Here is a 12,188-nt window from a genome sequence, read left to right on the forward strand (position 1 = left end):
AGATGATGGGAGGACGCTGAACACTCAGTTGTACTTACCATTGCCTGCTTCAGCACTGATGAATTTTAAGGTAGTTAAATAGCTGATACAGGACACTCTTTAGGGAGAGCCTGTATTGAGAAGCACGGCTATAATTAAACAAAAGATCAAAGTTCTTACTTTATGTCCCCAAAAATTTTATTCCACTTTCTAATCCACAGGTTACCAGTTGCACTGAATTGCTAAATCTTTATGAAACTTTATACTTAGCCTTGTTCAACATTGATTTCTTTAAGGTCGCTATGCACTAAAAGCTATGAAGCAAATGGAACCACAAGTAAAACAAGCACTTCAGAATCTACCAAAACCTGTAAGTTTTTGTTTTATCTTTTTTTATTTAAAAGTTTACTTGGTGAAATAACTACAGACTATGGTCTCTGTATAGCATTGCTGTATTTTCTTCTAATACTAAACATAATTTTGTCAGTAATAACAGACTTAATCTCAGTGATTCTGGTGGTGGTTAACTAATAGAGAACTTGTTTTCACAAGTTTAAGTACTCATTTAAATAATGATGCTCTACTTCAACTGAATTTCTTATTACAAGCGCAAGAGAGGCTGTGCAGTATTCTTACAGACTAAAAGCTTAGCAGCTACTAAAGCAGTAGTGAGTTGTCTTAACTGATAAACTTAAAAATTAGTGTTTTTTTAACTAACACGTTTTCTCTTTCAGGCCTTCAGTGGTTATTACAGAGGTGGATTTGAACCCAAAATGACTAAACGAGAAGCAGCTTTAATACTAGGAGTGAGGTAAAAGGAAATTTACTAGAAATGAAAGGTAAAAAGGAGGCTATGGTGTTACCTAGTTGCTGGCCTGGTTTGAAAAGGACATAATGCTTAAAACTGTCCTATGCCCAGCTTCCCCTGGAAATGTCACTACCAAGTCAGGACATACGAAGCAGCCTTTCAGGATTTTCTGTACTTATTTGGGATTCTTTGCTGCATATTAGCTTGCTTAAAGCTAACTCTAGCTGGACTTCCATACATCTGCAAATCCCTAGCACGCCCAAAAGCCACGTGCAGGTCCAGGTAAAGATACCATTTTCAAGAAGTCCTGGGGTTTACTCAGTATGGGGAACGCGGTCGTGCTGTTTGCTTATGGTTCCTGTCACTGCTGGTGAATTCCAGATGGATGCAGTGTGAAGGTGCTGCAAGCCCAGTTCTTGCATGTGGAGTAAATTCATCACTTCTAGAATATCTTAGGTATGAGTATGGTAACTATCCCTGCCAAAACTTAAAAAGACTTAAGACCAAATACACAAGTTTATCTAACAAGATGCAGAATAGGAACCATTTCTGTTTGAAGGCAACTTCCACCTGTGAAGTTTGTATACAAACAGTTTGTTGCTTTGTTTTGTTTTGTTTTTTTTTTAGTAAATCAAGAGCAAATTTTCTTTTATTTTTTTTCTCCAGCCTTTAGGAAGTTGTCCCTATAACTATGTTACAACATAGTTCTGTTTGTTTTCAACTGTGTGAATCTCCCCCACCATATTAGACTGCTATAGCTTGTCCTCTTCAGCGTACAGTATTTTGGAAAAAACCTTAGAAACCCTCTCCAGGACTTACATGCTACACATGAATAATAGGAAAAGAAAAACATACGTGTAAGCCAAAGAGTATATGGATAAGACAGACTGCTTGCTTGTTCTAAGACATTTTTTAAAGATATGGGGGATTTTACGAAGTTCCCTTAAGTCAGTTTTTCTCTCGCTTTTAAAGCCCTACAGCCAACAGAAGTAAAATTCGAGAAGCTCATAGACGGATCATGCTTCTGAATCATCCAGATAAAGGTAAGTAAATTAAGTCACACTGATTAATTAAGATGTGTTTTTAACACAGATTAATAGAACTGCATAGGGAAGAAGTGACTGACATGACTACCTCAGCTCTAAAAAAACCCCAGAAAACCCTGAGTGAAAACCAATTTTAGGTTGCCTTAATCCTTATGGTTTTGGAGTGTTATTTTTGTGTTTGAATGCTCTAAAGCAAGCAGACAGATTCAGCAGGTCACCTTGTTACTTGCTCTCTCTTCTGTGCATACCAGATTAAAACACAATTTGTTAAAATGAGACTTAAAATCGCATTAATTTTAGATGAAAGACTGGAGTGTATTTGTGCGCTTCATGTACCATGTGAGTCTGAGTTCATTTGAATGCATTGGGAATTCACCATAAATGGCAGGTATTGAGCCTTCTGTGTCTGTTGAAGACGCTAAACTATGAAATATTTCTGTTTGTGGTACTCTGAAGGCTCAGAATCTATTTATGCTTAAAGTTGATAACTTGAGGCATCTATACCTGTTCTAACTACCGTTTACTTCAGGAAGTCAGAATCATGTGTTAGTGCTTGGCATTTAACTTTTTAATCCTCACTTAAAAGGTAAAATGGCTTCCTTTAAAGTGGCTGTTGAACTTCATTACTTTACTTTTATGCACCAAAATTCAAAATAATCCTTGGGATATGCCTTTCATAGATAATATCTAGTGGATGTTAACTTCAAAATTAACTTCACTGAATATATGCAGAACCTAAAAGACTGCTAGGAGCATTTCGTATGTTTTACATGACCTAAATAAGTTAAATTAAGCTTCAAGTAAATAGAGTAATTCAGTACTAGTAAATGGTACACATGCTACAAATACGCTACAGATCTTTGCATCTCATGGTCAGTTACAATTTCAGTGAATTTGCGTTGTGCGTTCTGTTTCGGTATCTTTTAAGTCATTTGTACGTCATGTTAAAAACTGAACTAGTGCATTGGTACAGCAGCAGTTCATATGCTGGCCTTGAACTAGGCGGGGAAGGTTTACTTGCAGACTTGTTAGTGTAACGCTTCTGTATTCACAACAAACTTTATGCTAAGTCAGTCATTAGTGACCAATTCATTCATGACTGATAAAACTGGAGGAAAAAACCCCACTCCAGTAAACTAAAAGCAACCAAACAGGAATGAGCTGTGTGCACATTTAGCTACTGCCGTGACTGTATGTGTAAACTTGTATGGCTTCAGTCATAATGCACTTCGTTCTTTAACTTGAGTAACTTTCAGACCATACTCTCACTTTTTTTCCTGTGTACTGTGGCATTATTAGTAACACAGAAAGGAAGTCTTTTTTTCATCTGATGTGACATGAGGTTATCTTTCTTCTAGGTGGTTCTCCATATGTAGCAGCCAAAATCAATGAAGCTAAAGATTTGCTGGAAGACCAAGCTAAAAAATGAATGAGAGAGAAAATCAGAGGGTTTGTCCATGCAAATGATTATTTTTGATAAATGGTTTAAGAAAAATTCTAATGTCAGCCTTTGACTCCATATAAATGAAGCTGGAAATACAAATCCAGGGAGGTCCTTCCCTCCCCACTCACTACTTAGCCACTTTTTGGGGAAACGTGAGGGAGTGAGGCTTGAAGTTTTTTTTTTCCACAGCTGTTCTTTATTAAGCAGCAAAATCTGTCACTCAGAAATATTTTCAGTGTAAAAGAGTAATAACTTGGTTTGGCCAGTGCATGTTACCAGATACATGTAGACTTACGTGCTGTTACCTACTTTTTGTTAAACTAGCTATGTTTAAAGTTCATGCTGCTGTTCTTTCATATGCCAAAGTTAGCATGATGAACTGGTTTGGGGAGGGGTGGAAAAAATCAAGAGGATTTATTTGATGGGAAGAAATGGGACAGATGTGTGGTTGTCTCTGACTGAAGAAATAAAGTATAGGAAATAATGCACTCAGTTGTCTTTGCCTTGTGAAAAACAAGGTTAGTTGAGAACAAGGTTAAGTGTTACTGATGGGTCTGGAATGTCTCAGATTTTTTAGTAACTTTCAGTTTTTAATGGATTTTATAGCATTTAATAAATTTGAAATTTGTAATATAAGTACTGTAGTTCTAGACATTATCTGACGCTACAAAGTTAGAGTTCACATAGTAAGGTTTGCATTAATAGTAATTAAGGAACAGGAACTCTTTACATAAGCCACTGAAGATACCTGAGCTGGATTTATCACACTGCATGAAGCCTAACATACCCCAGCAGATGTCTTTGTAAGTATGTGAATTAGGGCCAAAAAGTTGTGTCATACTCCAAGAATCGTGCCAGTTTTTCTGCAACTACAGTAAAACCGCTGTACAGCATGTGATAGTTACACTCATCTGTTCGTAAATAAAATGGGTAACACAGCTTTCGTTTTTCCAGAACTGACAAGGCTCTACTTCAGAGTCATGTACTTACATCCTCCTACATCCTCTGTGTATACCTGCCTTTCTGTAGACTAGTTATAGGCCACTTAGTAAGTATTACCACAACAACAGTAAGGAAGAGTTCCATGCCTTCAGAAGAGAGGGTCAAATCAGTAACACGCGTATGAAATAGAAAATTTTTAGAACCTATACAGAGAGAGGGATAACTTTGCTTTACTACAGATTTTACAGCGGGGTGAAGAAAACAGCTGAACACTGTCGTAGAGCAGTTCTAGAGTATGCATATTTCAAGGCATATGCAGAATGTTACTGTACTTAAGTTTTTCTCTGCTAAGTAATACTGTCTTTTCAAACATAGCTTTTCTTTTTCTTCCCTGTTTAAATTTTCTCCACTCTTGTGGCTGCCTTACCAGTTGATGTGCTTGTGCACACTTCAAAGTTGTAACCGTTTAACTGTTTGTTCTCCAGGAGGGAACATGGTCGATGAGTATCAACAGTTAAGTCATACTGCCCATCGCCTTAAATGAAATACATACCCAAACCTAGTTGGTACAACTCTCTTGTAGCTGTATCAGGTATAGCAGCTGGAGTCACAGGTGGTTCAGAATACTTGTTTTTGTCCTTACTCACTTCTGATGAAATCAGGTAAGACAATTTTTTTCTTTCAAGTCAGCACAACTTCAGCACTACCCCTTTGCTCCAACTTCTTGCAACATCTCCTTGCTACCCAGATGTTTTTCCACACCTGTGCTTTCTGCTTCATTGCTCTTGCTCATGTGCCTGAAAAGATGGGTTAGCATGTCATAGATTCGTTTAGGCTGGAAAGACCTTTAAGATCATCAAGTCCAACCGTCATGCTTCCAGCATCTCAATAAAAACTACATCTGCATTAATTCCTATATATGTTAGTCAGGTTAGGTGATTCTCCAAGATAAGAAGTCTGTTTTCAGACTTGTTAACTGATGTTTTACATCATCACCTTAAAGAATGGAAAATTGGCACATTTGAAAAGTCTTACCAGAGAATTAAAGGTTCAAGCTGCTTGCAAGTAAGTTTCAATTGTTAGTGTTAACAGCTTGAAAACCTTGAAGTCAACAGTAATTTAAATTTCTGATAGAAACAGTCAACAGATGGAAGATCAAAGTTTATTTTCTTTTACTACCAGCATACAAAAAAAACATATTGCACATCAAACAACCAAAACAAAAATAAAAATACTCTACTAAGGACTAACATATGTAGTTTATACAGAATAAACTTTCTGGAAATTGATCTTTTCAGTAGTTCAGGTTATGTCTTAATGGACATGACTAATTCAGCTTAGTGTTAACTAAAGCTATGTTTGATTTTTAAATACTGTACAGTTTAATAAATAAACCAAACAAAGCCTCAATGTAGAACAGTCACTGCCAATGTCACCCAGTATCCCTGCAGATTATGAGAATTTAACAAATGTATTCCAGTGGTCTGCAGATTTTTCCTCTACATACAGCATTTAAAAAACATGTATTAAAACAGACCAGTTTCCAGACTAAACTAATGGAGAAATTACATTTCAGTGCAAAATATTTTAGACTGCATTTCTTTCTAGTATTCCTCAGGTGAAGAAGTGGTTGCATATTATTAAAAATGTAACAAAAGCAGCTAATGCTTTCATAAAGAGTATTATGTTAGGGATCCCCCTCACATCTTTGCCATATTTTGAAAACAAAATAACATTTCCTATAGCCAGCAATTTTGTTTATTTAAATGTTACATATACTATCTCAAGGCACATCTGATGATATATTTATAACACAGTAGGTGTCAAAGTATGTTTAACATATGATTTCTTCAGGATCCCTCCCCTTTCTGTATTCCAAAATGGAGGAACTGAAAGTGCGGTGTCAAGACTGGCGATCCATATTCTATCTTTGGCAAGCTTATACAAGCACTATTTTAAATGTAATGTAAAAGAACTGTAAACTAGGAACTTCAGTTTATGAAACACCATTCAGCACTGCTTCTTCCTGATTATTTCCATCCTCTTGAACAGTAACTTTCTTTTCATCAGGACTGTGCTGTAGTTTAGAAGGCTCATCCCCAGAAGTCGTAGCGGGACCGTTCACTGCCTTTTCGGAAGGGCTGTTTTCATCAATTGCATCTTTTGCCTTACAAAAAGAAAACCAGGGTAATATTAAAAATTGCGTAAAAATATACAGAAAGTAATCTAAATTTCCCTCTGGCTCACACAGCAACTTTGCAATAGGAAACACCTCTTGTCTGTCTGCACCAGTATCCTATCACTTGGAGCATCCTGTTGCTTACCTTGTCACTTATAGGATACTTCTGAGGAAATCATGCCAAGGTAACCCTGGGACAGCATACCCAGAATGGTTTATTTTCACAATTTCAATTTTTCTAAGACAATGAAGAAGTTAACTGAAAAGCTGAGTATTACACCCCTTTCAAAGTCTATAGTAAGATTAGATTTTGTTAATCATAAAGCAATGCATCTTTCTTATTTTGCTAAACTGAAACATAACTTGTGGCAGTAAGTTCAATGTTACTTTAGAAGTAAATGAATTCTGCTTTATTCAGAACATTCTGAATATTATTTTTTATGATATGTAATGCCATTCTGATCCTTTAAGGAGAACAGATCTCAAATCTACAATCTTTATAACATTAATTCTTTATAAAATAGTTTGTACAAGTCACTAAACATGCCACCTCGAATCCTCTATTTATAAAGTGTTTTAAGGATTAGTTCTCATCCATGGATAATTTTCACATTTTATTATGTAATGCTACATTAGTAAGTGTAATATTTTAAAATGCGTAAAGACTTAATTTGAGCATTACACTTGGTAACTAAAGTCTGCAATGATAGTCTACGAGTCAATGTCAGTTCTGGGCCATTTTTGCTTTTAATAATTTATTCTTAAACTCAAATGCATTTGTCGTCAAATGAGGGCAATCTAAATGAAGCACTCCTTTACTGTTTTGCTGCAAGGGAAGAGGAAAAAAAACCCCATGCATTAAAAAAAAAAAAATCTTCTTACCGTTTCTTTCTTGGTTTTGGCTAGTGTCTCCTTTGGAGGGTTTCTCTGTCTACTTTGAGATTCAGCTCGTGATATATAATCAGCTACTGTTACTGTTCAAGGAAAAAAATTACAGTGATGCTCACATCAGAAGTCTAATTTAGCATTAAGGCTTCATAAGCTTTTCTGTACAAGTAATGCTATAACTGGGAGACATCTCACAAAAGGCCTTCACACTTACAGGTATCAACTACATAGCAAGGATCAATTTGTTGCTGTTGTTAAATACAATTTTCACTAAAATCAGTGGTAACATAATGATCTGAAGGTCGAATCTTAACATTAATAAAATAGTAATTTTGGTCCAATTGTAAATTTTATTGGAAAATAAGGGCTTTCCCAGGTTTGAAGAGATCAGACTGCAGGCTCTTTACACTACAGACTGTGTTTGTCATTGGGATTTACTGTCTTGAGTAGTGAAGAATTTCACACTAATGAAATGAAGGCAAGTTGAAATATGAAAAGAATTGGGGGAGGTTCAGAGTATGGTATCACTTACGATAAAGCAGCATTCAAATCTTTGTTACTTCATGAAGCAATTGGCAAGAGAACTCGCCCTCTGCAGGCTCTTTACACTACAGACTGTGTTTGTCATTGGGATTTACTGTCTTGAGTAGTGAAGAATTTCACACTAATGAAATGAAGGCAAGTTGAAATATGAAAAGAATTGGGGGAGGTTCAGAGTATGGTATCACTTACGATAAAGCAGCATTCAAATCTTTGTTACTTCATGAAGCAATTGGCAAGAGAACTCGCCCTCCTCCTGGTATTCAAAATGCAATCCACACAGTTAACTCTGGCTTCTGGGTGGGTGGATTAATTGTGGTGTGCGTACAGACACTTGAAGCGGCTCTGTGTGAGCGAGCCCGTACTCAAAAGCAGGACAGCCATGTTTGCACTGTTACAGCTACGCTTACTGGATGCCGGCCAGGGGTTTTCTGACCTCTTTTCTTCTTACCACCTCAGCACATGTTCTTGTGGCCTGGTTTTGTCTTATCCCGCCCTCTTGTAACCACACCAATTGAGAGTCAGTTCTATCTTTAGAATACACAGTACTACACATTTAAAGATACACTTGTATCTTTGATGAGCTAAAGCACGTTAGAGTTGGCAAGCACTATCTATTGAACAGTACAGTCAATTATATTTAGTATATCGTGCATTCAGGTGAACTATTTTTCTGGATCTAGGAATGATTGTGCATGAAACCTACATCAGAATAGGAAGTACAGCACATGAATTTTCTGTTACAGTAATTGGACTTCTTACAGCTGGGTTCTTACGTGATTGTCAAGACCAAGTGAGTTTCTGCACAGGGAGAATTATTTCTTTAAAATGAGATTCTGTACCCAACTCCTCTAATGTAAAGATGAAGTGTGTTTTATGCGCACAGGGTAAGACAGCAATTCTTAATATTCATATATGTAGTAGGAACCCAAAAGATATACCAATGTAAATCAAATAATACAACTAAATGACTGAAGTACATTGTTAGCATTGGGGGCAGGGGGGGGAGTTCCTTCTGTCTTAATTTCACTCACTATACGCTTACTAAGTATTTATGAAGAGATTAAATTTATTAGAGCATTTTTCACAAAGACAGTATAACTAACTACCAATGCTCTTACTGTTGTATTTAAAAGTATTTATTATGCAAACTGAAAATGGTATCTTGAACAAAGACATCAACAGGAAAAAACTCAGAAATCTTGTTTGAGAACTTTTGGTTTTTTCTTAGAATACTTAGATTTAGAAGAAAAATATCATAACTTTTGTAGAGATGACTAACATCTCTTTATGTTGCTGGCTGAAATTAGTTTCTTAGAAGGAAAAGCTGAAATCCATTTTTACTTTTTCCACCCCTTTGTAAACTCGTATCACTGTTACAGAACTAGAATGTTGAGAAGTAATGTGTTACTTTGGGTTTGGTTTTTTTTTTAGGGGGGTGGGGTGTTTGGTTTTTTCCCTTCCCCCAAGTTTTAGTATAATGCAACAACTTTTTTCTTCTTAGCCAAATGCTGTATGAGCACCACAGATATAAGGAAGACAGATATGGGTGAAATTTTGAACCTGTCAATCTAGAAGACCTTCTGTTACCACCTTGCGCCATGTATGTAACAAGCATTTTCTAAATAGGGCATTATATTGGAAATTAGCTAGTTTACCTTTAACATTTCAAGTGTTAGTACACACAAAAGAAATGCAACAAGCCACAACAACAAAAAATTGGAAACATGCAATTTCATTTAAATTCCTCCTCCTTCCCACCCTCAATTTGTAGATGGCTTACAAATATTCACACAAGCCGAGGACTGACAGCAGCAGTTTGATACAGGCACGGGACTGGCAGATCCCATGTGAGTTCCCTCACATCCTGCCATTCCAACTCTTGGCTTCTCAGCCAGTGCTGAAAAGGTTGTGTCACATTCAGTGCAAGTGCACAGAGGCAAGTGGGTGCGGATCACGAACCTTCACCTTTGTCTTGATCCAGGACCACCAAAGTCAACAGCAGTTTGGCTATTGACTTCAGTGAGAACTGGATCAGAAGCGTAACTTGTATGTCCAAGCAAAAAGTTAGACATTATAAATTAGTTTCATTAGACAGATTAAGAACTTTCGTAAGTTCTCCTAGTAGAAGAAATGTCTTTCATCTTTATCTAGTAGTCTTATTAGTTATTGAGTAACCTTTTCATATTATGCAGCTATATGTAAAACAGCAGACACAACATTCTCTCATGCTTTTGACCTGAGATTACCCACAGCTCCACTCGAATTACCTGGCTGTCTATCTTCTGCCTGACCCCTGAAGCGACGCCTGCGGCTACGATTGCGTCGCTGGGGTTTTTTGTCACTATCATCTGCAATTGCAAAGTTTACCATCAACTATTTCTGATGATAAAATAAATAAATAAATTCTTCAGCAGTTTCAGCATGGGGCATTTAAAATGGCTTCTGTTAAAAAGACAGGCTAAAAGAAAAACATAATTTTATACCGAAAGCATACACAATAATGCAAAAGCTAGATTTTACTTTTTTTGCTCTTGGCTCATTAAAACATTTAGGCATATGCTTCATGACCTCAGATTTCATTTATTAAATAAGTAACCATATGTCAAATTTTAGCCACATAACCCATGAAAGAAGAGTTTTTTTCCTACATTATTAAGCAACAGATCATATTCTTGTCCCAGTGAGTATCCAGAGAATTTACTGAGGGAAAAGTACTTAAGCAGAAGCTGGGTAAAGACAAATTAACAGCTACTTAAGTAGCTTCCCTACACTGAGACTGAGGTTACCAAGGAGAAAACAGAATGCTAGTCCAGCAGTACTGTTTCTATGAAAAGAGCAGTACTAATGGGCAATGACAAGTTAAGTCTTTGGTGACTCCGTCAGACAGTTTTTACAAAAAAAGGCATATGAAAATACTAGTGGAGCTCAGTAAACAGTAGATTCCATGGCAAAGCCACGGAGGAAGTCTTTCTTTAATCAGACAGCAACCTTTAACAGAACAACGATTCATCACTAACAAAAATGAACAAGCATTTCACTACACTCACATGGACAACACATTTTTTCTTGGCTTGTTCTGGGACTATCATCCAACTGTTTACATACCTAAACCATTCTCATTAACAGAAGCTGTATCAGACTCTGTCATTCCATCCATAAGAACAGCATCTTCATCAGTCCTTCGCCGGCGTGACCTCCTGCGGCGGTTACTACTGTGGTGAGATTCACTAGCATCGGTATCCACAGTCTGGTCTGACTCTGTGTTATCAAGCAAGCTGTAAGGGTTGCTGTCCGGATCTTTAAGCACTAAACAAACAAAAAGTTTCCACCTAAGATACTGTAGTTACATATAATTTAATTTCCAGGCTGACTTACATCTGTGTTTGAAAGTTTGAAAATATAAAGCAACCTTGTGAAAAAGTATAATACACAGAACTACAGTATTTATGATTTCATACTGGCTCCTCTCTGAATCTAATCCAACAGTATGTTTTCTGAGGCACCCACAACAGACACTTGTATTATTTCATCACAAAGACTTCCAAGGTGACATTTAGAGAACTTTTACTCAAAACTGCTAAATGTGCAAAATACACCTTTCACTTCATAGCAGCATGGTACTTTCAACACTCTTGAAGTGTTATGAATTAGCACAGTCAAATTCTGATAAAACATAAGATAACTTCCATTCTATGATTTCCTCTCTCATTCTGTATCTAAACACAAGCTTAACTCAGAAGGCAGCCATAGGTAACATCCCGAAGATTTATAAACTTAAGATAATATCATTATTACGTGTGTGTAGTAGAGGAAGGAAATGAAGATCAACGTGAGCAGAAGATAAACAAATAAAAATCTAACAACATAGCGCATGACAAGAAACTATCACACAACTCTATTGAAATCCCAATGTATTAGGATGTAAATGTAAAAATGGAGTATTTTAAAACAGTAAGAGGTTATACAGAAAATTGCCAGGAACAAAAACTAAATTCAAAATACATTTGAAACACACTACCAGAGCTAATAGATGACTTGCCACCACGAGGTCCACCACGCCCACGACCTCCAGATACACTACGTCCTCGTCCTCCAGGACGTCGTCTATTGTCACGTTGATGTCTGCTTTCTCTGTCATCTTCTCCTGCCAAGGACCAGTCACTAAGTTCATCTTTTCTCTCAGATTCTGTTTCAGAGGGATTAGACAGCTCAGAGTTTGTACCTTGTACAAGAAGGAAAAGAAAATTGGAAATGAATATGAAATTTATTTGGGATTATATTCTGGTTTCAGATTCTCATAGAACTCTCCCAACCAGCATGGCTGGTTATATATACACATATGTGTTTTTTTTATATATA

At 36.7% G+C, this 12,188-nt stretch overlaps 2 protein-coding genes across 3 annotated transcripts; one reads left to right on the forward strand and one right to left on the reverse strand.

Moving 5' to 3' along the window:
• The first annotated feature begins 279 nt into the window (after window positions 1-279).
• DNAJC19 (DnaJ (Hsp40) homolog, subfamily C, member 19) lies at window positions 280-3,679 on the forward strand. 2 transcript variants are annotated; one of them, XM_009587270.1, is made up of 4 exons: window positions 280-349; window positions 714-790; window positions 1,760-1,830; window positions 3,192-3,679. In XM_009587270.1, exons 1-4 carry the CDS (start codon window positions 296-298, stop codon window positions 3,260-3,262), a joined length of 273 nt encoding a protein of 90 aa, XP_009585565.1. In that variant the 5' UTR covers window positions 280-295; the 3' UTR covers window positions 3,263-3,679. The 2 variants fall into 2 exon arrangements, with proteins under 2 accessions (XP_009585565.1, XP_009585566.1); XM_009587271.1 differs by having other exon boundaries at window positions 280-316; window positions 3,192-3,553.
• A 1,688-nt stretch (window positions 3,680-5,367) lies between these two features.
• LOC104083699 (fragile X mental retardation syndrome-related protein 1-like) lies at window positions 5,368-12,051 on the reverse strand (the record flags this gene model as incomplete). Its single annotated transcript, XM_009587272.1, has 5 exons — window positions 5,368-6,386; window positions 7,281-7,372; window positions 10,097-10,177; window positions 10,935-11,135; window positions 11,848-12,051. Coding segments are annotated over 5 exons (749 nt in total), but the record flags the coding sequence as incomplete, so codon positions are not given.
• Between the last annotated feature and the right edge of the window lie 137 nt (window positions 12,052-12,188).

Source organism: Fulmarus glacialis, unplaced genomic scaffold (assembly GCF_000690835.1).
Source record: "Fulmarus glacialis isolate BGI_N327 unplaced genomic scaffold, ASM69083v1 scaffold43731, whole genome shotgun sequence".
Lineage (NCBI taxonomy): Eukaryota > Metazoa > Chordata > Aves > Procellariiformes > Procellariidae > Fulmarus > Fulmarus glacialis.